General features: G+C 49.0%; 1 protein-coding gene across 4 annotated transcripts in view; it reads right to left on the reverse strand.

The window, feature by feature from the left end:
• Positions 1–27,243, reverse strand: part of LOC119462597 (solute carrier family 41 member 1) — a 540,896-nt gene that overhangs the window by 409,750 nt on the left and 103,903 nt on the right. For all 4 annotated transcript variants that reach the window (XM_049672773.1, XM_049672774.1, XM_049672771.1 and 1 more), the window contains exon 2: positions 1,748–2,442. In XM_049672773.1, coding sequence (XP_049528730.1) covers positions 1,748–2,442 — 695 coding nt within the window. The remainder of the gene's footprint in view (positions 1–1,747; positions 2,443–27,243) is intronic.

The raw sequence follows: 27,243 nt of genomic DNA on the forward strand, positions 1-27,243 counted from the left end.
CCACTTTTTCTTTCTGTGTTTCGAAATGAACATAAGAGATTTAGTAACCTAAAATGGTGACGGCTGTAGCTGGTAAGCCGACAGAATACAAAATGTTTCAGCACCTGTTTGTTGCATTGTAAACAAGGGATATCTAATGGGCACCGCATAAACAGAATGCGACGATTCTTTTGAGGACGCGATTTCCAGAAAACGGGGGAGTGTGTCGGATAGGATGGGTCAAACAAGACCCCACAAAATGATCCTAACCGTCTTGCGGCTTGTTTGGCACGCTGGAATGACTAAACAAGACTGTTTTATTCGAGGGCAACGACCGCGTCAAACTATTTGCGCAATGTATCACTTATAAATAACGGAACGCAATTGTCGAAGTAAACATTGTATCGTAGGATTCTAGAACTATTGCTACTAAATCGCCTATGCTGCAATTAAGCTTTATAGATTAGGGGACGCAAGCCCGTAATCGTTGGGGGGCGCCGCCGTAAAAAGGAACCCAAGGCGCGCATGCACAAAAGAGCGTCCACAATAGCGTCCATCAACGCTAGGGTGCGGCTTGCGTCCCCTAATCTAACACTAATATGGGCACGTCTGATCTCCGATGCTGATGATGGTAGGTGTAACCGTGCGTGCACGTAATCGCACGGTGTCCCCAGCAGCAGAAGCACCGGCCATGGCGAGTACAATCACTATATACACGTCTCACTTCCAGCGCCACGTCACACCAACTCTGCCGCCCCGACAACAACCGGCTGCAGCCGGCGTGACAGAGCCACCTAGGCGTCGGAATCAAACAGCTGGCATGTTGCGTCATTGCGCACGCAATGCGATGTCATCGCGTGCTTTATCATCGTGTTTGCCATTTTTGGTGTTTGGTTTGTGCATGAGATTATATTTGTCAGTAGGCTTCGAAGCGATCATTTGATCTTGCGCCGATTCATTTATATTTCATGGTACTCGCCTTAGTGCAGTGGAAGCGTTTGCTGCGCGCAATCAAACTTGCTTATCGCAAACAGTTGCCCGTACGCGTGCCCCCATGGCAGATGCAGCAAGCAAACTGAATATGTGGATCGGGTCGGCATCGTTCCAGAGAAAATGCGGAAATGTGCATAGGTTGCTGGGTGAGTCAATTCAAGTCGAGGGGGTGTAAGTTAGCGCGACGAGGAAACGAAGATTTTCGCAAGAAAGAGCCGTTCTACCCCTGATGCGCTGCGCCAATGAGGCTGCGTCGTGCACGCTCGTAGCGAAGCGCTGGTTTGCAATCTAGAAGACCTACCGCTAGGCGACGCTGGCGTAGTCTACAGCCGATTGTTTTAGACAAATGTGATACCGAGCGTTCTATTTTGGAGAGTGGAATATAGCGCCAAGCTGTCAAATTAGCGACCTGATTGATTTAAAGGGCACCTAAGCACTCTTCCAAAGCGCCAACATGGAGTAATTTAACAGTTTCCATAATAGTAATGACGGATAGAGTTCAGGGACAAAGCGGGCCTGAGTTATTTTCAGGCGAAATATATCCACTCCACTCTTCATAATAGGACATGATTAGCGCGAACCATAATTTACAAGCGACTGACAGTTGTGTGTATATTCGCATTCAAAACGAACGCGCATATACACACACATAATCATTAATTAAGCGCTTCCTCTCGTCCTCCTCTGTGCGCAGGAAAGGTATACTGGATAGACGGTCGAAAATCGCGAGCAAACGCTCATGCATCGCGACGGCAGCAATGCTCCACGTGCTCACCTGAACCAGCGCCATGTTGCCGAGTGCAATGTCCCACACCTGCCTCGGCGTGTCCATGTTCCCCAGGTTGGCCTGCGTCGACAGCCTGGCCGCAAGCGTCATCTCCAAATTGCCCTTGAGGCCTAGAAGCGGAGGCACCACGATGAACAGCTCGGTGACGTGCTGGAACGGCGGCCAGAACTGAACCGTGTCGAGAATCAGGCCCGCAAACACCGTGCCTAGTCCGCCAAGGAAGAACGGCACGGCCGCCTGCTTGAAGATATTCAGCAGCGATTCTTCGTGAGTCGTTCCGAAGGAGCGCTTTTGCCTGCCGCTTAAGGAAGAAGAGCGCTCATCGTCTCCGCTAAGGTCCTGTTTCAGACGCAGCGTGGTGGGCTCGTTCAAGTTCTCGTCGGTGATGGCTGCGCAGTTCTCCGAGTAACAGACGATACTGCCTTTACGAAAGACGCACTCTTCTCCATTCCTGTAGCAGACCACACTCCTGGAGGCTCGGCCATCATCCGCTGCGTAGTCGCGATTGACGCCTCCGTTGCCGTCATGCAGCTTAGCCACGTCGGGGCGGGCCGCTCGGTCCATTCGGGTCGCACGATCGGCGTCGTGCGACAGCCTCCGAGATTCGAATTTGTAGTCCGCCTTGACGTTCCGGATATCGGCGTTCATCTCTGCAGCCACTGCGCTCCCAGACCCCCGGATTCCTGCAGCAAAGAAAAGCCGCATGCGTCTGTTTTCCCTGCTCGCCGCGGCTGCACAATGGCCCGGGGCGGCGATGACAACGGCTCGCCGTTTGACGCGCACCGGCAGCGAAGCACGCGCGTCCTCTGCAAAGGGGCCCCCTCCTCTCGAGCGCGCGCGGTTGATTGATGCGCAACGACGCGGGGGCGCCGCTCGATTGGTCGCACGGCGCTCGTGTCGCACGGCGCATTGTCTTCTAGGCGACAAGAAATATGTGCAAATCGCCGCGCTTTCCAAGTAACGAGCGTCACTGAGTCCAAACAATCGTGCACGTTTGTGAAAAAAAAATCTAATTATGCACACACGTAGGATACGTGAAACGAATCATTATTAAAGCGCTTGAATAATTAAATACTGCAAACCTAAATGCGATGCGTACAAGCGTATTTAGTGTCATCGTACGCAGCGTGTAATTTCAAGCATTGGGTATTTTTATGCGTCATGCAGGTCCCAGATTTAATCACATGTAACGTTTGGGGTCACAAGCCATGCCGAAATACAAAAAAGCAGTTCATGCACACTGAGACGTCGGCGCAGTGGTGTCACGGGAACCCGACCGCACTCTAAGCCAAAAAGAATTAAAAGCTGCTAGTCCTTTGACGCACCGGTGGACAGCCTCGGATTTTGAAGAAAAAAAAATGGACTAACTGTGGTGTGGTTGTTGGTGTGGAATATATTGTGGTGTGGAATATACAAAGTTGTGTGTATATTCGCGTTCAAAAAGAACGCGCATATACACAAACAATTAAGCGCTATTAATCGCTTCGAGTCATCGCTTCCTCCCATCCTCCTCCGTACGCAGCAAAGGATAGCCTCGCCGAGACGGTCGGAAATCGCGAGGACACGCTCACGCATCGCGCGTAGAGCGATGCGTATATTCTACTCTACAAAGCAGCTAGCAGCACGAGCGGCGTGGTCAAGTATCGGGCGGCGGTATTCTACTGTTTGTTTAAGGTCTTGGTTGTTCTTTTGACTTGTCTATAGTTTTTTTCTTCACTTTTCGGTTTATTGTGTCTCGAGTGTAAGTGAGTTAGACTAACCTCATGTCTCTTTCTTCACCTGGTCAAGGACATTCCCCTTGGATAGCTTCTTTCTCTCCCCGAGAGTGGCCGATAGACTCGTTTTTACGCAGTGGAAACAATTGTGTCCCTGTGCCTTCAAATGGGGGATCGATACAGATGAAGAATCCGAAAGCGATTCAGGTGGAGCTTCGAAAGGCCTCCTCCCAGTTTCAAAAGATCACCGAGGTACGTCATTTTGGTCGCCGTGGTATTCTTTGCTGTTCAACGGACCAGGAGTGCGTTCGAGACCTTATCCACTGTTCAGAATTTTTAAAAAATTTGAACATTGAATCCAGTGAGCCCGTTTATTCCCGAACAACCTTGCATGCTCGAAAGGCCTAGTTCGCGGGGTGGACGCGATCCTGGACCCCTGAGAAGTACTAGGCTTGTTTTCAGTTGCTGGAGCTGTTTCCGTATACCGGTGTAGCCGAATTATTAAGAACAAAACGTCGCCTACGGAATCGGTAATTCTTACGTTCGTGGGAACAGTTCGTCCAACTAAAATCAAGGCATGGCCCCTGATATACAGAGTAGAGCCACTTTCCCCAAGACTACTTCAGTGCTTGAAATGTTGGCCCTACGGACACACTATAAAAGGCTGCAGGTCGGTTATTCGATGCCGCCTATGTGGAGAAAATCGCAACAGCACAGAATGTAAGTCTTAGGAAGAAAAATTTTTTCTATGTAATTAAGCACACCCTGCAGACTATTCGAACTGTTCTGCGAAGGAACGAGAATTAAGAATACTAGAAGTGGTGGAACGCAGGCGATGCTCACGTAGGGAAGCAGTTACAGAGGTTCAGGGAAGATCCCAGGGCTACGCAGGCGTAACAGCTCGTCACACCGCTAGTATAGATGTTTCTCTATCCAAGGCCATAGCAGAGGCAGTAGAGACAGCTGCGGCAAAGGCTATGGAACGACTTGCAACAACTCTTTTTGAGTCCTTGGCAAAAATGCTATCTAGTCAGCTGGCGCAGTTCATTGGTGCAGCCTCTGCCCAAGCTCATGCATCCCAGGTTTCAAATGTACTAAACCTAACTCAACAACGAACATCGTCGTCCAACCCGTTATCTGACTCCCATTATTCTTTCGTATTTTCATTACGAGGGTCTCGAACCTGGCAGCCTTGATGTCATTAGGTAGCATATGCGAGGGTTATTAGCCACGTGCCTGCTCTCCCAAGTTCACGTGTATCGTGACGCCATCGGGCCAAAAAGGATGTTCCACATCCGCCCACCGCGGTTCTGAGTGGCGCTGGCTAGCACTCCTAGGGCTAGATCTAGTAAACATAAATAACCAAGTTAGTGGACGAATTGATGGCCGTCGCCGTAGCACAATTGGTAGTGCAACGCACGCGTAATGCGGAGGTTGCGGGTTCGGCACCCGCGGGCGACAAGTTATCTTTTCGTCCACTTCCATTTCTCTACATTCCAATTTCAACTACACTTAATTTCCCCGGTGCTTTCCTTGGCTTCGTTGTCTGTTGGCTTTATGTGATTATGATTAACAAAATCGAGCCCCTCGGTTCCCATTCTTCTTCCCCTTGCGCAGGACTTTCTACTCATGTAGAACAGACGGAACCGGAACCCCTAACGGAAGACTACCAGGATGTTGACATGAAACTTAAAAGTCTAAAACGCACCAGATCACCTCCCCACTACATTTCTTCCAAGTCGAAAACTCAAAAATAGGAAAAAGTGAACCTCTCCAAGAAGGACTTCTTGAAAGAGAATATTTTAGATCAGGCAGTTTCCGCTACCGTTCTATCTTTACCACAGGCTCGCTAAAGATACTACAGTGGAATTGTCGTTCAATTGTTTCTGCTACTACAGATCTATCGCATATTTCTTGTCAATTTTCCCCAGACATAATCATCCTACACAAAACCTGGCTTTGAAATGCTCAAAATATTACCTAAAATATTGTTACGGAGAGTTGTGCAGAAGTGACTTTATTTCTTATATCCCTTTCTTCGCCACACGAGCTTTGTTCAGAAAGCGCGGGTGAAAGCACCTCGTTCACAGAAGCGCCGCAGTGTTGAAGAAAATCTATGCCGAGAATCACATCGTGCGGGCAAGGACTCCGACACAGCCAACGTGACACTTACAGCGCAAACACCGAGGGGGTGGAGCCACTCGCCGCCCACTCCACGAAAGGTAACGTCCCATGAAAACATAACTTTGTGGCCTAGGCGGTTCTTGAAAGCGAGGCTCATGACAGACACATTCGCACCAGTATCAACTAAAGCAATGGTCGGCAATCCGTTAACTAGCACATTCACTTTGTTTTTGATCATCACAGCAGGCAGAGGGATTTCATCCAAAGATCGTCCGGCGACCTCACCTCCATCGGCCGCGGATGCTAGTCTCCCGGCGGGGGCGAGGATGCACGGCGCCGAGCGGACGGAGAACGACGAGGACGGTGGTGTCAGACGCTGGCGAATCGCTGCGTCTGGTCTCGCGCGAGAAACGGTCCGTGGGAACTGGTCCATGTGTCATGCAATGTACGGGTTCCAGGTGGCGAGAACATCGGCGGTGTCCTTCGTGACTGACGGCGTTGGCGACAGTAACGAGCTATGTGTCCCGTGGAACCGCAGCAGTAGCACACGGGAGGGTCACGCTTCACTGTATGCTCCTCAAAACCAATGCTTGCTCTCTGTGGGCGGTAAGCGAGTTCGTTCCCTTTTGGGTAACTCGCCTCCAGTGTTCGCTGGGATCGGTTGTATCGGTCGTAATTGGGGTCCTGGTAGTAGGGTCGACGTTGCTCTGGTCGCGTCCCGGCATCATAAGTCACGGGGCCTTGGCGATAACAACGTGGCTCTGCCCATCGTGATCGAGCGTCAGAGGGAGCGCCGCTTTCGTAGACAAGTGGTAGCTGTCGAGGCGGGATTCCATAATCAGCTGGATACTCGGAGAAAGATGAAAAAGTTGTTTCAACAGCTGGTGACGAGCCTGGGTGATAAGTATCGCGGTGAGTCACTTGTGAGTGCAGGCTGAGCTCTTCTCGAACTATTTGACGGATCGTTGAAGCAAGATCGAGCGACTGGTCGTTATCTATGCTTGCAACGGTCGTAACGTTGGCTAATCTGCCAAACTTCGGCGTAACGCGCCTCGTTTGAAGCTGCTCGAACGTGCGGCAGTGCCGGATGACGTCGGCGACGGAGGCGCTCTTTGGCCACACCTGGCCCTTGCGCCAATAAACAACAATAATCATCACTCACGTCGGCGACGGAGGCCAGGTTGTATTTAGCGATCAGAAAGCTATAAACGTCATGTGTCCGACTTTGTCCCCGGATGTGCCTGACTTTGTCTTCCTCGGACATGCCAGAGTCCACCAACCTGCAGAGTTTTAGCACTTCCTCAATGTAGTTCATGCATGTTTGGCCCGGCACTTGCGCGCGTTGTGAAAGCGTCTGCTCTGCCCTTTTCTTTTTCGTCTCGGAGTCACCGAAGCGCTCTTTGATTTGCGAAACAAATCTTTCCCATGTTGTGAATGTCTCCTCGTTGCTATCGAACCACACCAACGTGGTATCCGTAAGAAGTGCACAACGTTGGAAAGCTGAGAAGTGCTATTCCATTTGTTGTAGGCACTCACCCGTTTGTAATGGATGAGCCATTCATCGACGTCTTCGCCCGGCTTTCCGGCGAAGGGACGTGCATCTCGTAGTTGCAGAACCGGCAGAGGCTGGGACAGGCCGTTGCTCTTCCTCGTCGCAGGACATCTCCAACTCCGCTGGGTTCGGTGGAAGTCCAGCAAGGCGGCGGTTTCGACGAAGAACTTTCGGTATAACCTCCGTCTTCGGGTGTCGATTAGCGCGCACCTCCACCACAACTGTTACGGAGAGTTGTGCAGAAGTGACTTTATTTACAGGAAATGGATCATGGTGACCGCGCAATCCGGCCTAGAAGCACTTCGTCCTCCTCTTCTTCCCAACTGCTTCTTGTATGCTCGTTACAATATTATTGACTGTTTCGTTTGGATCGCCCTGCCAGAGGTGGTGGCGTTGCTTTCTTGGTTTCAACTAAATTTAGTCACACAGCCACGATATCATATCAAAGCATGTCTACCGAATGCAAAATTTTAGCATTAGACATTACCCTCCCCAGACTGCTCCCCTCTTACCTTAGTTAATTTATATTTCCCAGCAGGAGTGGAAGATACCTTTTCTCTAGACAGCGTATTAGCTATGAATTGTAAAAGTACTGAAAGTTGGGCGAGTTGGTAGCGATTCATCTTTAAACTGCAGCGCGTACACTAGAAACGAGTACAATAAGCACCTGTCTGTTACCTTTGCCTTATTGCCCTCGTTTCCAGTGTGCGCGCTGCAGTTTCAAGATAAACCGTATTAGCTTCCTGCAGAAAAGACATAGTATTCGCTGGTGACTTTAATTCACACCATGTGTCTTGGGGTTTTAAAACTGATGCAGGAGGTGAACGCCTGTGGGAATGGACTCTGCATAATAATCTATCTTGTATAAGTTCAAAAGTTGCTACCTTTGTTCGCGGCCAGTCTCATTCTCACTTTCTCCAGCTCATCTTTAGCTATATCCTCGTGCAATACTATAGACTGTGCTACGAACAGCGACCACCTTCCAATTATTTTTCAAATGAATTTCCCTGTGATATTTCTTAGAAGGAAAAATAACACATTTGTAAACTATGACAAACTTCAAAAAGACTTGAAGTCTACGATGCTTTCAAGTACGGATATGCTGTATATGAGCCACTATGCTGTTTGAAAACTTTCCGCGAAGAATGCACCAGTTAATTTAACCTGCAACATAAGTAAACCATTAAGTCCGTGGTGGAATTCAGATTGCGCGAGGGCTAACCCAAAACGAAAAGCTGCCTGGAATCACTCCAAAGAATTGGATTGATTACCAATTTGTTGCTGCATCTTTCAAACGTACGATAGCTAAAGCCAAAGATGAGTATGGTATGGATAAATTTACTTATCTGTCTAAATAAAAAACAAAAAAAAAAAACAAAGCCCTTTTCAGATTTTTACGCTCTCGAAAGACGATTCCAGTTCCAGCAAATATTGATTCTTTTGTCCTTCCGCCACGTGAATTGTCCGAATGATTAGAAAATATTGGAAAGGGACGGGAAGATAGGTTCACTTCAATCATTCCACCGTACATAGTGAAACCGTTACCACTAGAGGAATTTAGGGAAGTCACATTACAAGAACTAGCGGATGTTCTCTATCTGCCTTCTTCAGCGCCAGGACCAGATGGAGTTACCAAAGCCGTGATAAAAAATTTGGATAAATTGTCCCCGCAAGAAATTTTGAATATGTTAAATTACTCTTTAAAAAATGCATGCGTACCTCCAAAATGGAATCTTGATAAGGTAATTCCGACCCGATACTTAAATAACGGGGAGGTGGATATGATTTACATAATATTAGACTGATTTCCCTCACATAAAATTTGGTTAAGCTAATAGAAAGAATTTTGAATTGTAGAATGACGACCTATATTTCTGAAAAACTTAATACTTAGCCCCAGTCAGATATGGTTTAGATCTGGGTGATCCATATGGTGTGCGCACGTAGACTTAGAGAGTCGCATACAACTTGGTCGTCGCCGAAGAGAATATTCAGCATTAGTGACCCTAGATCTAGCTAAATCTTATGATTCCGTGGAACATGGCATACTGATAAAGCAATTAGAGAACTATAGGATTCCGAAATACGTCACGGCGTGGCTTTCAGAATTTTTAAGCGAAAGAGAATTCTAGTTGTTTGCAGATTTTCTTCTTGTAGCGCAAAAACACACGGACGTAGAAGAAGAACGGAACACAGGCGCTAACTTCCAACAACCAGAGAAAGAGAGCACAGCTGCGCCTCTAGCGGGAACGGCGAGTACTAGCATGGCTACGACGGCGCGACAAGGGACAAGGTTCAACCCTAAGAAGCTTCGCCCCTAAAACAAAGTGAAGGGTGGGGAGACAGCAGGCGGCCGGGACGAAGGCGTCGCCGAGGTAAAACGTCACAGGCCGGCGCGGCGCACGCAGCACAGTCACCCCGTAAGCTGGTGGAGCGGCTCAAGAGCAGTGTTGTACGGAACGGCGTTCCTGGAACTAGTCCCTTTTGGGAGGAACGCCATCGGAACGGTGGCGTTCCTCCCAAAACACCGTTCCTCCCAAGACACCGACCAAAACGGTGGTCGGTGCAACTGTAAGGGTAACTTATGGTAACAAACTAACGGTTTACAGAGGGAACGGTAACGTTCCTTCTGTAAACGTTCCACGTCACTGAACAGACGCACGCACGTGCGCAGCACATCATGCAGGGCGGATTGGCGACTGCGTGAGGCGCAAAGACGCAAAGGCGCTTTCCTGTCACGTGACTATGGTGCATTTTCTTTGGTGAGTTCTCCATTATATTTTTATTGCGATAGCAATTATGTGGACACTTCCGTCGCCACTACTGTCGCCGTGGACACTGCCGTCGCCGTCGCCGTGAGGTTCCGTATAAAGTCTAAGGGCTATAAAATGGTCGCAGCGGCCGGGCGCCGTATGCGCGAGTGAAAGTGCGCGGGGGACGCGCGCTATCACGGAGAGTGAACCCATGGCAGAAAGCAAACGCGACTTCTGTCGCGCGAAAGGCCATGGGGGTATGGGAGGGTGGGAGGCGTGGCGACGCTGTGCTGAGGCACCAAATGCGTATCTTGCAACCGGGCGCAAGGGAAATTGGCCACACAATCGCCCGCGCGAAAGGAGGAAAGCGGGAAGGCAGCGCGGGAGGAAGGTGGGGGGGGGCAGCTTCTATACTCTGCCAACAACAGCGCTTGTACTTTGCCCGGCTGCGGCGGTCGCCCGCACCGTCTCTTATAAGCGATCTCCACACGGCTCTGGTCTTAATATGCGCTGTGCATTCGCCGCTCAGTTTCCGTTGAAGTGATAGACAGCCCGAACCTTCGGTCGCTGCGCTTGCTGCCAGCGTTTTGACAGTGGTTGTCTGCGGTCATTGAGGGTGATCTATTGTCATGAGCCAATAAAGAAAGAAAGAAAGAAGAAAAAGCAGAAGATAAGAAGAAAACAAGAAGACATGAGGAGTCAGTGGCAGAAATAAAGAAGAAAGAAGTTATGAAATAAGAGCGTCCGAATAAAAGGAATACAACATGAAAGAAGAAGAGACACGTAGCCGAAGAGAGCAGCCCAGCTGCGCTCTGGGACGACGAGGGGCAGAAGGAGCTCGAGGCCGAACAGGACGGGTGAATCGCGGAGACGGCGGCAACCCAATGGAAGCTGTGCTTCAGCTGCCGCGGCCATGACCCGCGAGCTGAGCGAACGCCCCATCGGAAGCCGCAGCTACAGGCTGACGGCGCCGCTTCCCGGATTCCCTGCGGCTACGATCCGCAGGCTTGCGGAGTTGACCGGGCGATCCAGGCGCCTCGGTCACCCCACCGTCCTGACCCCCGAACCAGGCCAACCGTGGACCGAACGTCGGACACAGCGACTTCGAGTCTACGACGCATCGGCGGGCCCAACGACGTGTCGCTGGAAGCCGCGACGACGAGGTGACGTGGCCACGTCGATGGACTTAATGTAAATACTTTGGACTTATGAATTTTGATATCTGAGGACTCTGAGGATTTTCTATAAGTAACTCGTGCTGTAAATTGTTTGTTTCGTGTTGTTTTCTTTGTCGTTAGTTTTTCAATTATAAATGTTTGTCTTAAGCTTGCGACTTGTCCCTGTCTGTCTTTAGTCTACCGAAATTCGCGACATCTATTCATGTTTGCTTGTGCGCGCTGAAACCAAGCTTGTTAATTCACTTAGTAAGCGAATGTGTCCAAGTTTATGCAGCCGATAAAATACTGACACGTATACATGTTTATCTTTCACCGGTGGCCGCTTTCCACCGGCTAACAAATGTTAAACGTTATCGCTCGGCGCAGGACGCGCCTGTATCGGAAGTTTCTAGAACGTTATCGATGCTTCTTTCCGTTGCCTGTTTTCACCGACGCTTATGTTATCTGATTGTATGACCGACGCGAATTGTCTAGAACCTTCTGGAGGACACTGCGGGCACCAGGGATTAATCTGGAACATTCGATGACTCATGTATAAAAGCCGGCGCGTTTCACCGCTGATCAGACTTCGACGATCGCCGACTGTGATCGCCGCTATCGTTGTGCTTTGAGTGTAGCTTGCTTTTGTGGGCACAGGTTCGTCCAATAAAGAATCAGTTTCGTCATACACAGTTTTACGACTGTTTACTTCAGCGTCACTACTACGTGACAATACTATCCCTACTCAGAATAGCTCTCTACTAATTTGCTATCGCAATTGATGCTTCGCCTTTCGGGCGAAACTAGGACATTTTTTATGACTGGGCCTCAAGATTGTCAGGTGACGCTCCCCCCTGTAGTTTGTTTCCTCCATGCCGGCCTGTCGGACACTAACATCGAGGTGTAACTCTTGCCGAGTTCAAACGAGGGTCTTTACTAAATTGCGAATATCTATTCTGGGCATTTCTTTTAACGCGACAGCGTTAAGGGCCCCGTGTCACAGAAAATCCGGTGTCGGCGTAGATGTCCGCGTTCGTGGCGGAAAAATCATCCGCAACTACCCCGACCGCGCAGGCCCTTCGCCGGAGTGCAAGGTGTTAGTGAAGAAAAATTGAATTTCTCACAGTGAAATCCGTCAGACAAATGGTAAAGTACAACTTAAGCACGACCTACAGGCATGTTGGCGTCTGACAGTTAGTTCAATGTACGAGAAAACATAATCCTGTTAGGGCAAACTCAAACACAAACCTCTTTTTCCAGCATTTCTACCATAAAAACACCGGGTCACTCGGGTAGCCTACTAGCGAAAATCTTATCCAGATGGCGCTGGCATCCTGGGCAGGTCAAATTGAGACTTGGCCTGCCAAATGCGTTTTGGACACGCGCGCACGTCGGGGGAATAGCAAACAATTAATAAAATAATAAAAAAAGGTCCTAGGGCCTACACATTTTAATATAAAACGACTTATATTGCCTCTGGAAAATGTCTTCACAGCAATGCATATCTGTTTAAAAGTGAAGCCGACTTTAAGGGCATCGGTGTAAGCTTGGTCTTTGTAAGCAGGCTTTCCCACGTTCTGTGTTGCAGTGAATGAAGCCTACTTGCCGGATGCGAACGATGCGATGCGAACGGGTGCCGATAACGCTATCGCCTTCTACTTTTAAATGCGAAGCTTAAGCGTGCTCCAATTTTTTTCCGCTCATACTGCAATATTGAATCGGCATTCATTACCACTTATGCATTGTTCATTTCCATGCGGTATCTTGTGCAGAAATTTAATTATATCCTCCTGAGACCACTCGTAATGTACAGTACATTGCACATTGCCTTCAACATTATTTCGAAATTCACTCGGATGTGATTACACAAAATTGCACTCTTGGTATGAAATACGGTGTATGTCTAACTGTAAATAAGTGGTTTACTCAGGTTCTTGTCATCCGCTTTCCAGAAATTTGACAATAAATTGGTCTAGACCTCTGTGTAGTCCCAAGCGGCCGAAAGACTTCGAGGCGTGTTTCGAAGTCACCGAGATTACGTGAAAATACCGGACGCGGCAGCAACATGGCAATGTACTACACGTAGTTCCATCTTCATCTCAGCGTTTAAACAATGAAATGCAGTTTTTACCACAGCTAACATGACGAGATGACGGAGATTCACGTGCATGGAGACGGAGCTTTTGGCATCTATCCGTAGTGTTCAAATTTTAAAAATTGTTGTGACTGTGCTGCGCGAGCCTGCGCGGCACACGCAGCACAGTCACAGCGTAAGCTGGTGGAGCTGCTCAAGAGTAGCTTCAATTTCGACACCACGCACAACAGGGTCTTTTCGCGGCAAAGTCTCTTCGCCTCGTTTTGACGAGAACGGTCTGAACTGTCCGCCCGCCGTGGTCGGCGAGCTGCGGCTTGTAATGCTCACTGCACAGCAGTTTGCTGAGCCCGATGATGCCTGGTTGTAACTGCGCACGTAGCTCTACGATTCGCGTCTTCAGCAGCGGTTCGTACCTTGCGAGGGGACGCCATTGCTTGTACTGAAGAGGTATCCAGAATACGTGGCAGACATCTTACATCCCTTGACCCGTGGCACGGTACGTTGTTGATGATGATGATGATTGTTTATTGGAATCTTCAGAATTGGCTGGTGACAAATAAGTGACCTAGCCTGCTTGATTGAACCAGGTCCAGATACATGCAGCATGCAATTGCTATATGCAACTTTCATGTCGGGCACGCTGCGTTTGCAGGCACCTTAACTTGATGGCGCCACCATACTGGTGGAGGCTCGGGCAGCTCGGTATCGCGTTGATTGCGCGCCTCGTCTGAATCGCATATCGTCGTCTGCGCCTGCGCACGCTGCATTTGCAGGCGCCTTACCTAGATGGAGCCACCATACTGGCGGAGGCTCGCGTTGTCTGCGCCTGCACGCCTGTCTAGGGCGCGTTTATAGCGCATTTTTCCGCTCAGTGGCTCAGTGGTAAAGTAGCTCGACTCCCGCGCAGCGCGCCTGGGTTCGATCCCGGCGGGGACCGGGTACTTTTTTCGCATTTCCGGCGATAGTGGCTACGGTCCCCAGTGGCAGCGGTGGCGGACACCATCGCCAACCGAAACGGCTATTGGAATGAGCCCATAACAGCTTACGCTGTAAAACATATAACAAGGCGTAAGGGGGGCGGAGTATGCCGCCGCCGTAGTTCCGCACGACGGATACCAACGGCATAGAGCCGCGGTTACGCGAAGAATTGAGACAAACTTCAAAACAGCTCAGTCTCTAAGGACAGAATTGTACTAGGCTCGTTGCTTATAAATGTACCGTGCTTGTGTCAGCTACGCCATTTAAAAATACTACTTTATTGTTAAACTCGAGGCACTGACTCACTAATGTTTGAACATGGGCTGGTTCGTTCTTCGGCATATTTTGACAAGAAACAGCGCATAGTAGACGAAAAAGCGCTCTTCTTTCGGAAAAAAACGTAATTCCATTCGCATTCCATTCCGGCAAAAGGCGCCTAATTCCATTCCCCCAAGTGCTGTCGCCATTCCATTCCCATTTCATTCCGGTGTCGCGAAAATGTGGAATGATCCCGGAGTCATTCCGATTCCGGAGTGGCAACTCCGCAACACTGCCGGCCGCGAGTGAGCGGCGCTTTCGCGCGCGTTGGGGTGTCAGCACGTCTCTTTATTTTTCTTACACCGTGAACCAGATGCACGTTCGGTTTGCTACCCTGCACTGGGGGAAGGGGGTACAGGGATAAAGAGAGACAGGATATATAGAGTACAGTTGCGCGCACATTTGAAGGCTCGAACCAAGTCTACACACGGTCGCCAAGACCTGTCTACTTCAGTTACGCTTTCGTCGCTTTCTGTGCCATCGACGCGCACGGCCATGGTCCAAGGATCTTCATTTCGGAAGTTGGTCTAGAGTCCAGCCGGTTCAATGCTGTCCGGAGAGCTTGACACTCGACATCGTATACCGGTGACATATACATAAGATGTGTTCTATTGTTTCTATAGTTCCACAAGAGTCGCACATGGGCGTATCCCCCATTCCAATGCGGAAAGAGCATGCCATTGTAAATGCCATCCCGAGCCAGGGGCGGCAGAATACTGTCGCCTCAGTGCGGGACACCTTTGACGGCACTTGTATCTTTAGGGGTGGATCAAGTTTATGGAGATGACACTTCAGGAAGTTGTGAGAAGACCAATATTTGTGTGTCATATCTTTAGCCACGATATGATGCTTTCTTGCCGCGTCGGTTCTGGATAAGAGGATTGGAACTGGCAGGGCTTCCAGATGGGCAGACCGGGCGGCTTCGTCGGCGAGGTCATTACCAGGAATGCTGGTATGTCCAGGTACCCACTGAAATATAATTTCATGCCCTTTAGCCATAGCTTGATGGTGGTCTTCCCTTATCTCATATGGCAGCTGCTCATGAGTCCTGTGATATACGGCAAAATGCAGACTGAAGTTCTGCCTTAGAGTCGCAAAATACGACCATTTTTGAGGTGCCTCTTGCAGGAGGTATTTCACAGCAGCACGCAGGGCAGCAAGTTCTGCCACCGTTGATGTCATGTGTGACAGTTTGAATTTGACTGGTTTTTGTAGCCGGAATGACAACGGCACCTGATGTGGTAGATGAGACCAAAGCATCGGTATAGATGTGTATTCGCTCCCCGTATGTCTGATGTAATAATTACAGCCTCATCTGTTTCAGAGCTATTTTTGGATGATTGGCCTTCTTCTTTACACCCGCAATACTCAGGCGCACCTTAGGCTGTTGGAGACACCCCAAAGGTAACGAAGGCCTTGCTGCTGGTGTGTATCCTGATGAAAGACTATCTGAATTGGAGATTATCACTTCAGAAAACGTGGCACGAGTCTCTGCGAGGGCAAGAACACCAAGTGATGATCGAGGACACGGGAAAGATGACGGATATATGCGCCCCGACACAATCTACAGCAACGTATGTTTGGATGGGATTATCTTTGGCGAGGACGATTGTTGCAGGTGTTGACGGGCAGCGAGAAAGTCCTAAACACGTGCGCAATGCTTGACCCTGTAAGCTTTCCAATGCGCGAACATTTGACTTGCACGTACTGGACAACACTTAAAATCTGTAGCATAGATATCCTAGAAATAGAGCTCTGTACAACTGAAGCATGGAGCGTACAAATGTGCCCCATGTTTTACCGCACATGAATCTTAGTACTTGGGCAATCGATGGCAGTTTATTCTTCAGGTACGTGCAATGAGGGCTCCAGAAAAGATTTCGGTTGATTATTAGACTCAAGAATAGATAGGTCTTTCCATACGTGATAGAGTGTCCATTAATAGAGACTGGGTATGGCGTCATAGGTTTACGTGTGAATGCAATGAATGCACATTTCTCGGTCGATACAGTCAAGCCTTGTGTGTGAAGGTATGCTGATGTCAAGGTCGCTGCCCGCTGCAATCGCGCACGCATCGAAGGTGAGCAACCGCAGAAGTCCAAAAGCAAATGTCATCTGCGTATATAGAGAGGCGGAGTGTTTTAGGTAAAACTACAGCTAGTCCAGTGAATGTCACATTGAACAACGTGGTACTCAATACTTCCCCCTGAGGCACGCCGCAGTACGTGTAATATTCAGCTGTGGGGCCATCTTCTGTTTGAATAAAAAACGACCGGCGAGTTATGTAAACGGATAACCAACGAAGCATGCGGCCGCCGATTATAATAGTCTCGAGGGAGTTGATGATGGCGTCATGTGCAACGTTGTTATACGCGCCTTTAACATCGAGAAAAAGCTCAATTGATATGCGCTGCTTTTCTCCTGTTCCGTCAGTGACCTCACAACGTTTGTAAGGTCACTGACGCTATCAACTGAGGAACGACCCCGACGAAAGCCTGCCATGGAAGCGGGGTAGATATTGTAATGCTCGAGATACCATTCAAGACGTGCAAGGTGTCATGTGTAAGAGACATACGGCGCGGAAAGAAAGATGACAAAGACCACGTAACGTTCCCGAACGGCACAAGCCCTCGAGGTGCGTGACCTGAGCCGTGATCGAGGGAGAAGCAGCGCTGAGTTTGAATTATCGGCATGGCTCTGGACCAAGAAGGTTGTGGCGTCAGCGCCGCACTGGTGACGGGAGCCGTGGAGGTTCGATGCAAGAAGTCCGTGACGCTGGCAGTCCAAGGTGTGGCCGTCGACCTCGGCGACGTTCGAGCGAGACTTCTTGGACTCGCTGCAGCCTCTCACTGTATTTCCGGGCACTCCAGTAAGGATCCCCCTTCTGAGGCAGACCAACACGCAAGATAGTCCCCGAGGCGCCTTGTGGCACTTGAAGGAGGAACAAGGCGCGAGCAGCGGCTGAACCCGTACCTAGGCGTAACCTGCCGGGCCCTGTTGCCAAGTCACCGACGGCGCCTGGGACGCCGGCATCGAAGACAGATGGGTTAACTGGCCAATACCAAGGTGTCAACATCTACGGAGTTGGCGAGAGTACCGAGTGCGATGGGGATCCGACACACTTCGGAATTGGAAGCTACGTGCGGCAACGACAGTCCGTAAGAACGATCCTTTCGTGTAGCGTCTCAGCCAGAAGCTTGGGAAACATCCAAGACTAACGTAGGCAGAATTAAGGACACATCAATTTATTGTTAATTAGGGTGCGAATTTAACAGCGAAGGTGTTTAAGCCAGCCGTAATTTGTGGTGCGTAGCCGTGGTAGCCATGGCAACCCGGAAAAGGAGAAGAAGGAGACCGCGTGCGTGCGCACGCGGTCTCCTCCTCACCAGCTTCCTGCCTTCTTGACCTCTTCCCGTTCCTCTTCTCTGCGCGGCGCACTGAGCCAGGAGAAAAAAAAGGCGAAAGCTTGCACTAGGCCGCGGAAAGCTCAAGACACAGCGAAGCTGGCTGATTGATATCGAGTGGCTAGCCTCCAACGCGTTCGGCCTCGGCAAGCAGCAGCGTTCTTGGCACTGTGCCTAACCTTGGTTAGGCTTTCTACATTTCTGGCATGCCAGGAACGCTGTTGCTCGTAGGCGCCGACGAGTCCATCCCTAGTCACGCGAAATGTCGCCAACGCGTTCGGCGTCGGCAAGCGACAGCGTTCTTAGCACTGTACCAAACTTGGCTAGCCGGCCTGCGTTTGTGGCATGCCAGGAGCGCTGTCGCTTGTAGGCGCCCAGCCGTCCAGCGCTAGTCACGCGAAATGTCGCGAAAGGGAAGGTACCTCCAAAAATGATCGCTCGAGAATACTTTCCTACATGCGTAGTTAAGTTAAACAAAGTTAAGACCTAGCAGCAACCAGGTTCATACCTAGCACTAGCAGCCAGTAAGCTTCGCTGTGCCTAAGCTTTGCGCGACCGAGTGCAAACTTGCCTGATTTTTTTTATAGAGTGTTGTATAAGTGTTAGTGTTTCCTCCTTGTGTTTAATTTGCGTGAGTCCGGGTTGAGTGTGTTTAAACGATGTTTGCTGTGCTGTCCTGCGTCGCCCAATCTTCCGTAATATCCGGACGCCTCCGAGATCAGTGACACATGAAAATTGGCGAGCCTGCCAGGATACGTTCCAGAATCTGTTCCATGATCCGTTCCAGGATTTAATTCCAGCCCAGTCACCGATACTCGAAAGTAGCAGAGATGGAGTGGGAACGGTTGGCGGCAATAGCAAAGGATCTAAGCCTGTCAAAGGAAGAGGCGATGACGTTGTTCGAATATGCTCATAAGCAGCGAGATGAACGGGAAAAGGCAATTTTGGAGTTGAAGATAAAGCTAGCTGAGATGGGCGCGAGCTCTGGCGATGGCAGGAGTACACCCGAATCGATGTCATTCGACTCACGTTCCTCCAGACCAAGACTGATTTGCCCTAGGTAATTGATGGGCCCTTTGGATGAGTGAAGGGATGACCTAGATGCGTATTTGCATCGGTTTGAGAGGATTGCAGTCTGGCAAGGTTGGGATACGAGCGAGCGGGCCAACGCTTTAAGCCTGTGTTTAGTGGGCGAGGCTCTGAGTGGGCGCATGCCAGCAGAGGAGTCATTAGACTATGACAAGGCCAAGAAAACTTTATTACAGAAATTCAGGTTGACTGCAGAAGGGTTCGGGGAAAAGTTCAAGTAAGCCTGAAGATTCAGAAAGAGGCAAGCAGTTCGCGTGTCGTCTACCAAATTATTTTGAGAGGTGGATAGAGCTGTCCGAGACGGACAAAACGTATAAAGGAGTTCTCGACAAAGTCGTCGGTGAGCAATTTCTTGCCAGGTGTAGCAACAGTTTGGAAATATTCCATAAAGAGAGAAAACTACGAAATGTGGAGGAGATCGCAGAGCAAACAGACCAGTTCGTAGAGGTGCAGGGATTGAGAAATTTGTGAAAGGGTGACAAAGATGCGCACACGGCATCAGTAGGAGAGATGAGGAACTAGGGGAAAATTAGTAGACAAAGCGGATCGCATAGGCGTTTTTTATGGAACCGGTTAGGTCATTTAGCGGTGAACGGCCGAGTGAGAGGTAATTGTCACGAACCACAGGTAGTTTGCCAGTTGTGCCAAAAGAAAGATCCCAGGGCAGATGAATTCAGGACTATATCCGTGGATAAAACGGCACGTGTAATGAGGTCAAGAGAGGATGGACAGAGAGAGCAGGACGTGCCCGTAGGCGAGGTACAATGGCGGAAAGCTACAGTCTTGAGAGACACGGGAGCGAATACCGTTTTGGTAAGGAGGAGTCTAGTGTCACCAGAAAGCATGACCGGGTACTTTAAACCAGTAATCTTGGTAGATAAGTCCGTTAAATATCTGCCAGAGGGACGGATTCAACTATCGACACCGTTTGATACAGGGCTGGTCACACCTAGTTGTGTGGAGACGAAGAAAGAGACGAAGAGCACGCAACATTCCGAACGGCACGAGCCCTCGAGGCGCGTGACCCGAGCCGTGATCGAGGGAGAAGGAGCGCTGAGCTTGCATTATCGGCATGACTCTGGGCCAAGAAGGTTTTGGCGTCAGCACCGCACTGGCGACGGGAGCCGTCGAGGTTCGATGCAAGAGGTCCGTGACACTGGCAGTCCAAGGTGTGGCCGTCGACCTCGGCGACGTTTGAGCGAGACTCCTTGGACCCGCTGCAGCCTCTCACGGTATTTCCGGGCACTCCAGTAAGGATACCCCTTCTGAGGCAGACCAACACGCAAGATAGTCCCCGAGGCGCCTTGTGGCACTTGAAGGAGGAACAAGGCGCGAGCAGCGGCTGAACCCGTACCTAGGCGTAACCTGCCGGGCCCTGTTACCACGTCACCGACCGCGACCGGGACGCCGGCATCGAAGACAGACGGGTTGACTGGCCAATACCAAAGCGTCAACTAAGTCGGCGAGAGCACCGAATGCGATGAAGATCCGACGCACTTCGGACTTGGAAGCTACGTGCGGCAACGATCCTTACGTATAAGAACGATCCTTTCGTGTGGCGTCTCAGCCAGCGGCGAGGGTTGCCAGACTTTCGCGAGGGAAACGTCTAGGACTAATGTATATGCAGAGTTAAGGACACATCAATTTATAGTTAGGAAAGGCCTGTACACGCTCGAGCCGCACATCGCCGCAAGCCGCACCGCCCTCGCGCGGTCCGCTTAAAATGGCCGCTCTGACGTCACGAGCGGCGGTCGTGAACTTTTTCCAGTATGCAGCATGTATGCGGCGACCGCACAAACATGGCGCTGGTTCGAAGCGAAGCGAAGCGCGAGGCCTAGGCGCCTAGGCTGCTGTGGCAGTTTTTTTTTGTTTTTTTTGTCGTTTTTGTGTTTTTGTGGGATCATTGCAAGAGTTATCGAGCACTCGCGGAGATAATCGTCGAACGCAGCAATCCGATGTACCCTGCCTGACCTCTTCAGCGCGTGCGATCGTCAACGGCAACAGATGGAAATGTGTTGTGTTTACGCGAGCGTCGGAAGCAATGAAATCGGCGATTTCGTGTGTGTTGGGCCGTATGTCGCTTGTGCAGTACCAGCAGTACAAACGCGAAGGCCATCACATACACGCACATTCTAAGCATGACACATGCATTCAGTACGCGCTAGAACGAAAATAGTGCGGTCGCCCATCTCAGCGTATGGTGTACCTAGGTGTTGTGTGTGCGCGCCTCATCGCGGCGAAGCTCATACGTGTATGTGCATTGTGCAGTGCTGGTTTGTGTTTAAGAAGTGACCATATGACCTGTAGCGATTAGCTTTATTGTCGCGTCATCGCAGCCATTCGTAATGTGCTGTTTGTGCCTTGCTTCATGTGAGCTGATTTGGGGGCTGCGATGCGCCTTGGTGACCGCGAACACGTAAAGAACGTTTGAGTGCTGGGGTTCTTACTGTACGAGGTGAAGGGTACTGTTATGTATACGTGCAATGTGTCGCAGTGGTGCTAGGCGTATAAGTATTCGTTTTATGCGATATGCATATACTCTGAAGTGAACCATGCATACAGAACGGTTTGTACAGAACATTAGACCCAAAATTCAAGGATGCCAAAACTAAAATTCAAGGAGGCGGAAACAAACTGTAATTGTACACATACATTGAAAAATAATGAAACCTCCTTCTCCTCGGCCGAACTTTCTTGTAGCTAAGCAGCTGCTGAGTTGGACACACACTACAAGCTCTTTAGGGTGCTTTTTATGCATGTGCTCTGAAGTAAACAGTGCAGAAGCACTGCTGGTCGTTTGTGCTCTTTGCATCTCAGTATGGGTTTTGTATCAAACCAGCTTTCCTTGCTTTGTACACGTGTTGTTTGTTTCCAGTGTTGTCACTGCACATTTTACTCTTTACGAAGAGGGGAGGCTAGGGAACAGCTTAAAAGTTATGTCACTGCTCCACGTATTGCAATTATTAATTTCGTGCTAGGTGTCATGTGCTGTAATGTAAACAATGCAAATGTGCCGCATGCTATTTTTTGCGGATGTGACGACACTGCAATGCACCTTCTCTGCCACTGCCCAACCTTTCATGCTGAACAATGTGCTTTGCCAGTTATACTCCATCTCAGTAGTTCCTTGCAGCACTGGGGCAGCAGCAGGGCTTCTTAGCCAATAGGAAGGCTGAATTCCCCTCAAGATGTGTTCATCCATGCTGCGTCAGCTGCTCAGCGTCTGCTTGCCATCCTTTCGATACATCAGCCACTGTTGGAGCGGTGACGCAACAAATGTTCCTACGTTGTAACTAAAGGCTGCGTTTCCATGAATGCTACTGTTGGGCTTCGCTTCATTGACACGCTATCTGAGCAGTTCAATACAGCCTCCTGAGCCAGTTTTAGTAAATGTCAACACCCTGATAAATGTTCACATGCACCACGCCATCTGCTCAGCGTCTATTTGACGTTTGCTCACCACTGTCATCACGTACCGTACTAGAGCAGAGTAGGAATTAATGATGCAGTGAACAATGACGCATTCGTAGCGTTCTGCATCGTCAATGCATCACCATTGCTACTGCTGTGGTGCCACCTGCTAAATAGAAACCGAACCACTTTTACTGCCTGTGTAGTCCTAGCAGTGTCAAAACAAACAGCTGATCTCAATAAGAACATCAAGAAATACCTAATGCTTTGTCCTCAGCATGAGATGAGACTACGCAGCGATGGATTTTACCATTTATTTATTGCTTTCAGGGCGTAGAGCTAGTAAAAGGGCAAATTGAGATTGAAGCGGGTGGTCTGGGCTGCATGGGCGGTGCCATGTTGCTGCGTAATCACGGTTAGGGTGGCTACTGATGTTACCAGTGCTAACCGCCACAGTAATTCATCGTACAAGACGAGCATGCGAGAAGAACCTGACATCTGTAAATCTTTTGTGAACGTCACCATGTAGCCTGCACCAAAGGAAAACAGAAAGCTAGGCAACATGAGAAACGTAAGGCGTGGAATTGACGAGGGAACAATGTTTAGCTTCATGCACCTTCGCAATGATCCATCTCCTTACATTAATTATCCGCCATCATGTCAACAAACTCATTGCAGTTCGACTTGTAAATGTAACATGGATGTATTATGCCGTTGTCGTGATCTAAATAAAAAAAATGAAAGGTGCATTAGGTGTTCTGCAAAAAAAAATGGAGGTGAACCCTCATTTCTTATATGGGAGTAGGCAAGAGAGAAAGGTCCTTTGCGTTGCTGGTTGGGCAAAGAAAGAATGCCTCTGTGCACGAAGAGCAGGTCACGTTCTTGTACTACAGATTCTTTGCTTCTATTTCCGCTGCTACTATGCTGTTTTAAAGAATTCTTGTGGTAGAATACTCCTTGGAAGCATGGTATAATTTTTTAACTGCGCTAACACACACTGACAAGGACGAGGCAGACAAGACGTGCGCAGACTCGCAACTGAATGTTTAATGGGTGAAAATGACATATATACAGAGAAAAATGAGCACATCTGATTGGCAATCCAACCATGGATACGTTGACGTCACACAGAAGCATCTAAAAACGCCATCTCGCAATCAGCTAGTGACACCGAAGGTTCGCTAACACACCCACGTGTAGTTTTTATCTTAAATGCCTCAAACAGTTCCCTAGTACTACGGTCCCTATGACGGTACAAAATTCTAGTTTGTTTAAGAAGTGGGAGGCAAGTTTCCTTGTTTAGTTTTTTACAGTCATTACAATGCTTAGCCACGTGGGAATAACCATCTGAGGTGCTGTTTGTTTTATGTTCTTTCAGCCGAACGTTAATACATCTAGCCGTCTGGCCGATGTATACACACCCACAAGAAAAAGGAAATTCATACACAACTGCGCAGGCACAGGGGACAATGGTTGACCCTTGCTTATGCTCAATCTTGCAGACAAAAGGGCTGTGGTTAGATGCCCTGTCAATTACATTCATTACTCTAGCACATAAACGCGACATTTTCTGAGGGCCTGAGAATACGACGTTGACCCCATACCGCTGCGCTACATTCTTCAAATTGTGTGCAACTTTGTGCTGGTACGGAATTACAGCAAACGCTCTTTTTTCTTTATTAGTGCGGGGTGAGTGCACACCACTATTTTTAACTTTCCTTACGAGTTTCTCACATGTTGCGCCAATTACAAATTTTGGGTATCCAGCATTCGTCAGCCTAGTCACTTGGAAACTGATACTTTCCGTTACTACGTGGGGGCATGACTTCTGTAGTGCTGCATCTATGCACGACAAGGCAATTCTACTCTTTACAATCTTCGAATGCCTGGAGGAAAAATTGAGGGGGGACTTATGGGACCTTGGTCGATAAATCCAACATGTGTGGAATAACTCAAAACGCAAACGTATGTCCAGAAATTGCAATTCATTTTCGTGGGGAAGTTCTGTAGTAAAATTGAGGCCTAGTCCCGACCTACAAAAAACTTCCTTTACTTGAAGAGACAGTTCTTCAAGCCTACTTCCATCTACAAAAATCAGGTAATCGTCGACATAGCGAAAGACACGGGAAGCCATACTACAGACTGTTGTATTAACAGCCCTATCCACTTTAGCCAGGAAGATGTTGCTGAGGGTAGGGGCAACCCTAGACCCTATGCACACCCCTGATTTCTGGATGTATTGCTGCCCTCGCCAGCATACATATGTGGACGACAAATGCATGCCCAGTAATTCCAAAAAAGCCTCAAGGGAAACGCCACACTGCATGACAAAGCAATGTTCATCATTAAACTCCGTAATGCACTCTTTTACGGCTACCATAAGTTCGCCCTGCGGTATTGCATAAAACAAATCCTCAACATCTAGGCTGAAAGCTTTGCACCCGCCTGGGTTTTTCTTCTCTAGGTAGCGTACCAAAGCAGTAGAATTAGGCACCAAATACGGATCCGCTATCTCTAAATTGGCGAGGTGCTCTTGAAGGAACCCTGCCACAGTGTACTGCCATGTACCCTTTTCCGAAACGATGGAACGTAACGGCAAGCCAAGCTTATGGGTTTTCACAGAAAAAAAGAGCTGTAGAGACAACCCGGTACTGTTCTTGATACACGAGCGTAACTTACTGAGGTTCAGGTCCTCCAAAAGGGCCATAGCCCTGTCCTTAATCCTTTTACACTTCACAGAGGCGGGAATGAAGTTTTTTGCCAATGCTACACGGGCCTTGTCTAAGTACGCTTCCTCTGGAACCACCACAAACATCCCTTCCTTATCGGACTGAAGAAGGCACAAATTAGAAGAAGTCAGGTGATCAACAAGCTGCTTAGCTTTCCCCGAATCATGTTGTCTTCCTGGTGCACTCTTGAGGACTTGGATGCATTCCTGCGTGCACCTCAGGCGGACGTTTTCTGGCACCTGACGGCAGATGCCTCTTGCCATGGCCAGCTTCTCTGTGGGGGAAGACGCCGGTTCGTGGCAAAATTTCGGGCCTAGTTGCAAAATCCTTTTAAGGTGCTCCGGTAGTTCCGCACCATCTACACACATGACATTTTCTTGCGATACACATGCTTTCCTTTTTTCTTTTCTTCGACAGTAGTGGGAAAAAGGACGACCACAACAGTTCCGTAGCTTTGTCTGCTTCTCTCTTCCAGTCCTTGTAGTTCCTGTCAATCCTTCTAGGTTCTTCATCATCTTTGGCGCATGCCACGTAAAGGCAGTCTTGAAAGAAACGTGCTTGCCTCCACCACTCTGACCGAATGATGCGATTTACCCTCCGCGCGTGACCAACCGATGGTTAAAGAAAGCCAAACAGGCCCTGCGTTTCCGGTGCAATGGTTCCTTGTTTCAGATGCCATGCTGATACTCTTGCCTTGAAGACACACACCGCTACTATGGACGCCAGACGCGCACAATCAGAGAAAAAGCCCGGAGGCAAGACGTGGCCCGTTGCAAAAGAAACACACTGAAGTAGAGCTCCAAGTCGGGCTCCAAGTCGGGTGTAGCATTGGCAAAAAACTTCATTCCCGCCTCTGTGAAGTGTAAAAGGATTAAGGACAGGGCTATGGCCCTTTTGGAGGACCTGAACCTCAGTAAGTTACGCTCGTGTATCAAGAACAGTACCGGGTTGTCTCTACAGCTCTTTTTTTCTGTGAAAACCCATAAGCTTGGCTTGCCGTTACGTTCCATCGTTTCGGAAAAGGGTACATGGAAGTACACTGTGGCAGGGTTCCTTCAAGAGCACCTCGCCAATTTAGAGATAGCGGATCCGTATTTGGTGCCTAATTCTACTGCTTTGGTACGCTACCTAGAGAAGAAAAACCCAGGCGGGTGCAAAGCTTTCAGCCTAGATGTTGAGGATTTGTTTTATGCAATACCGCAGGGCGAACTTATGGTAGCCGTAAAAGAGTGCATTACGGAGTTTAATGATGAACATTGCTTTGTCATGCAGTGTGGCGTTTCCCTTGAGGCTTTTTTGGAATTACTGGGCATGTATTTGTCGTCCACATATGTATGCTGGCGAGGGCAGCAATACATCCAGAAATCAGGGGTGTGCATAGGGTCTAGGGTTGCCCCTACCCTCAGCAACATCTTCCTGGCTAAAGTGGATAGGGCTGTTAATACAACAGTCTGTAGTATGGCTTCCCGTGTCTTTCGCTATGTCGACGATTACCTGATTTTTGTAGATGGAAGTAGGCTTGAAGAACTCTCTCTTCAAGTAAAGGAAGTTTTTTGTAGGTCGGGACTAGGCCTCAATTTTACTACAGAACTTCCCCACGAAAATGAATTGCAATTTTTGGACATACGTTTGCGTTTTGAGTTATTCCACACATGTTGGTTTTATCGACCAAGGTCCCATAAGTCCCCCCTCAATTTTTCCTCCAGGCATTCGAAGATTGTAAAGAGTGGAATTGCCTTGTCGTGCATAGATGCAGCACTACAGAAGTCATGCCCCCACGTAGTAACGGAAAGTATCAGTTTCCAAGTGACTAGGCTGACGAATGCTGGATACCCAAAATTTGTAATTGGCGCAACATGTGAGAAACTCGTAAGGAAAGTTAAAAATAGTGGTGTGCACTCACCCCGCACTAATAAAGAAAAAAAGAGCGTTTGCTGTAATTCCGTACCAGCACAAAGTTGCACACAATTTGAAGAATGTAGCGCAGCGGTATGGGGTCAACGTCGTATTCTCAGCCCCTCAGAAAATGTCGCGTTTATGTGCTAGAGTAATGAATGTAATTGACAGGGCATCTAACCACAGCCCTTTTGTCTGCAAGATTGAGCATAAGCAAGGGTCAACCATTGTCCCCTGTGCCTGCGCAGTTGTGTATGAATTTC

The sequence above is a fragment of the Dermacentor silvarum genome, chromosome 8 (genome assembly GCF_013339745.2).
Source record: "Dermacentor silvarum isolate Dsil-2018 chromosome 8, BIME_Dsil_1.4, whole genome shotgun sequence".
In the NCBI taxonomy this organism is placed as follows: domain Eukaryota; kingdom Metazoa; phylum Arthropoda; class Arachnida; order Ixodida; family Ixodidae; genus Dermacentor; species Dermacentor silvarum.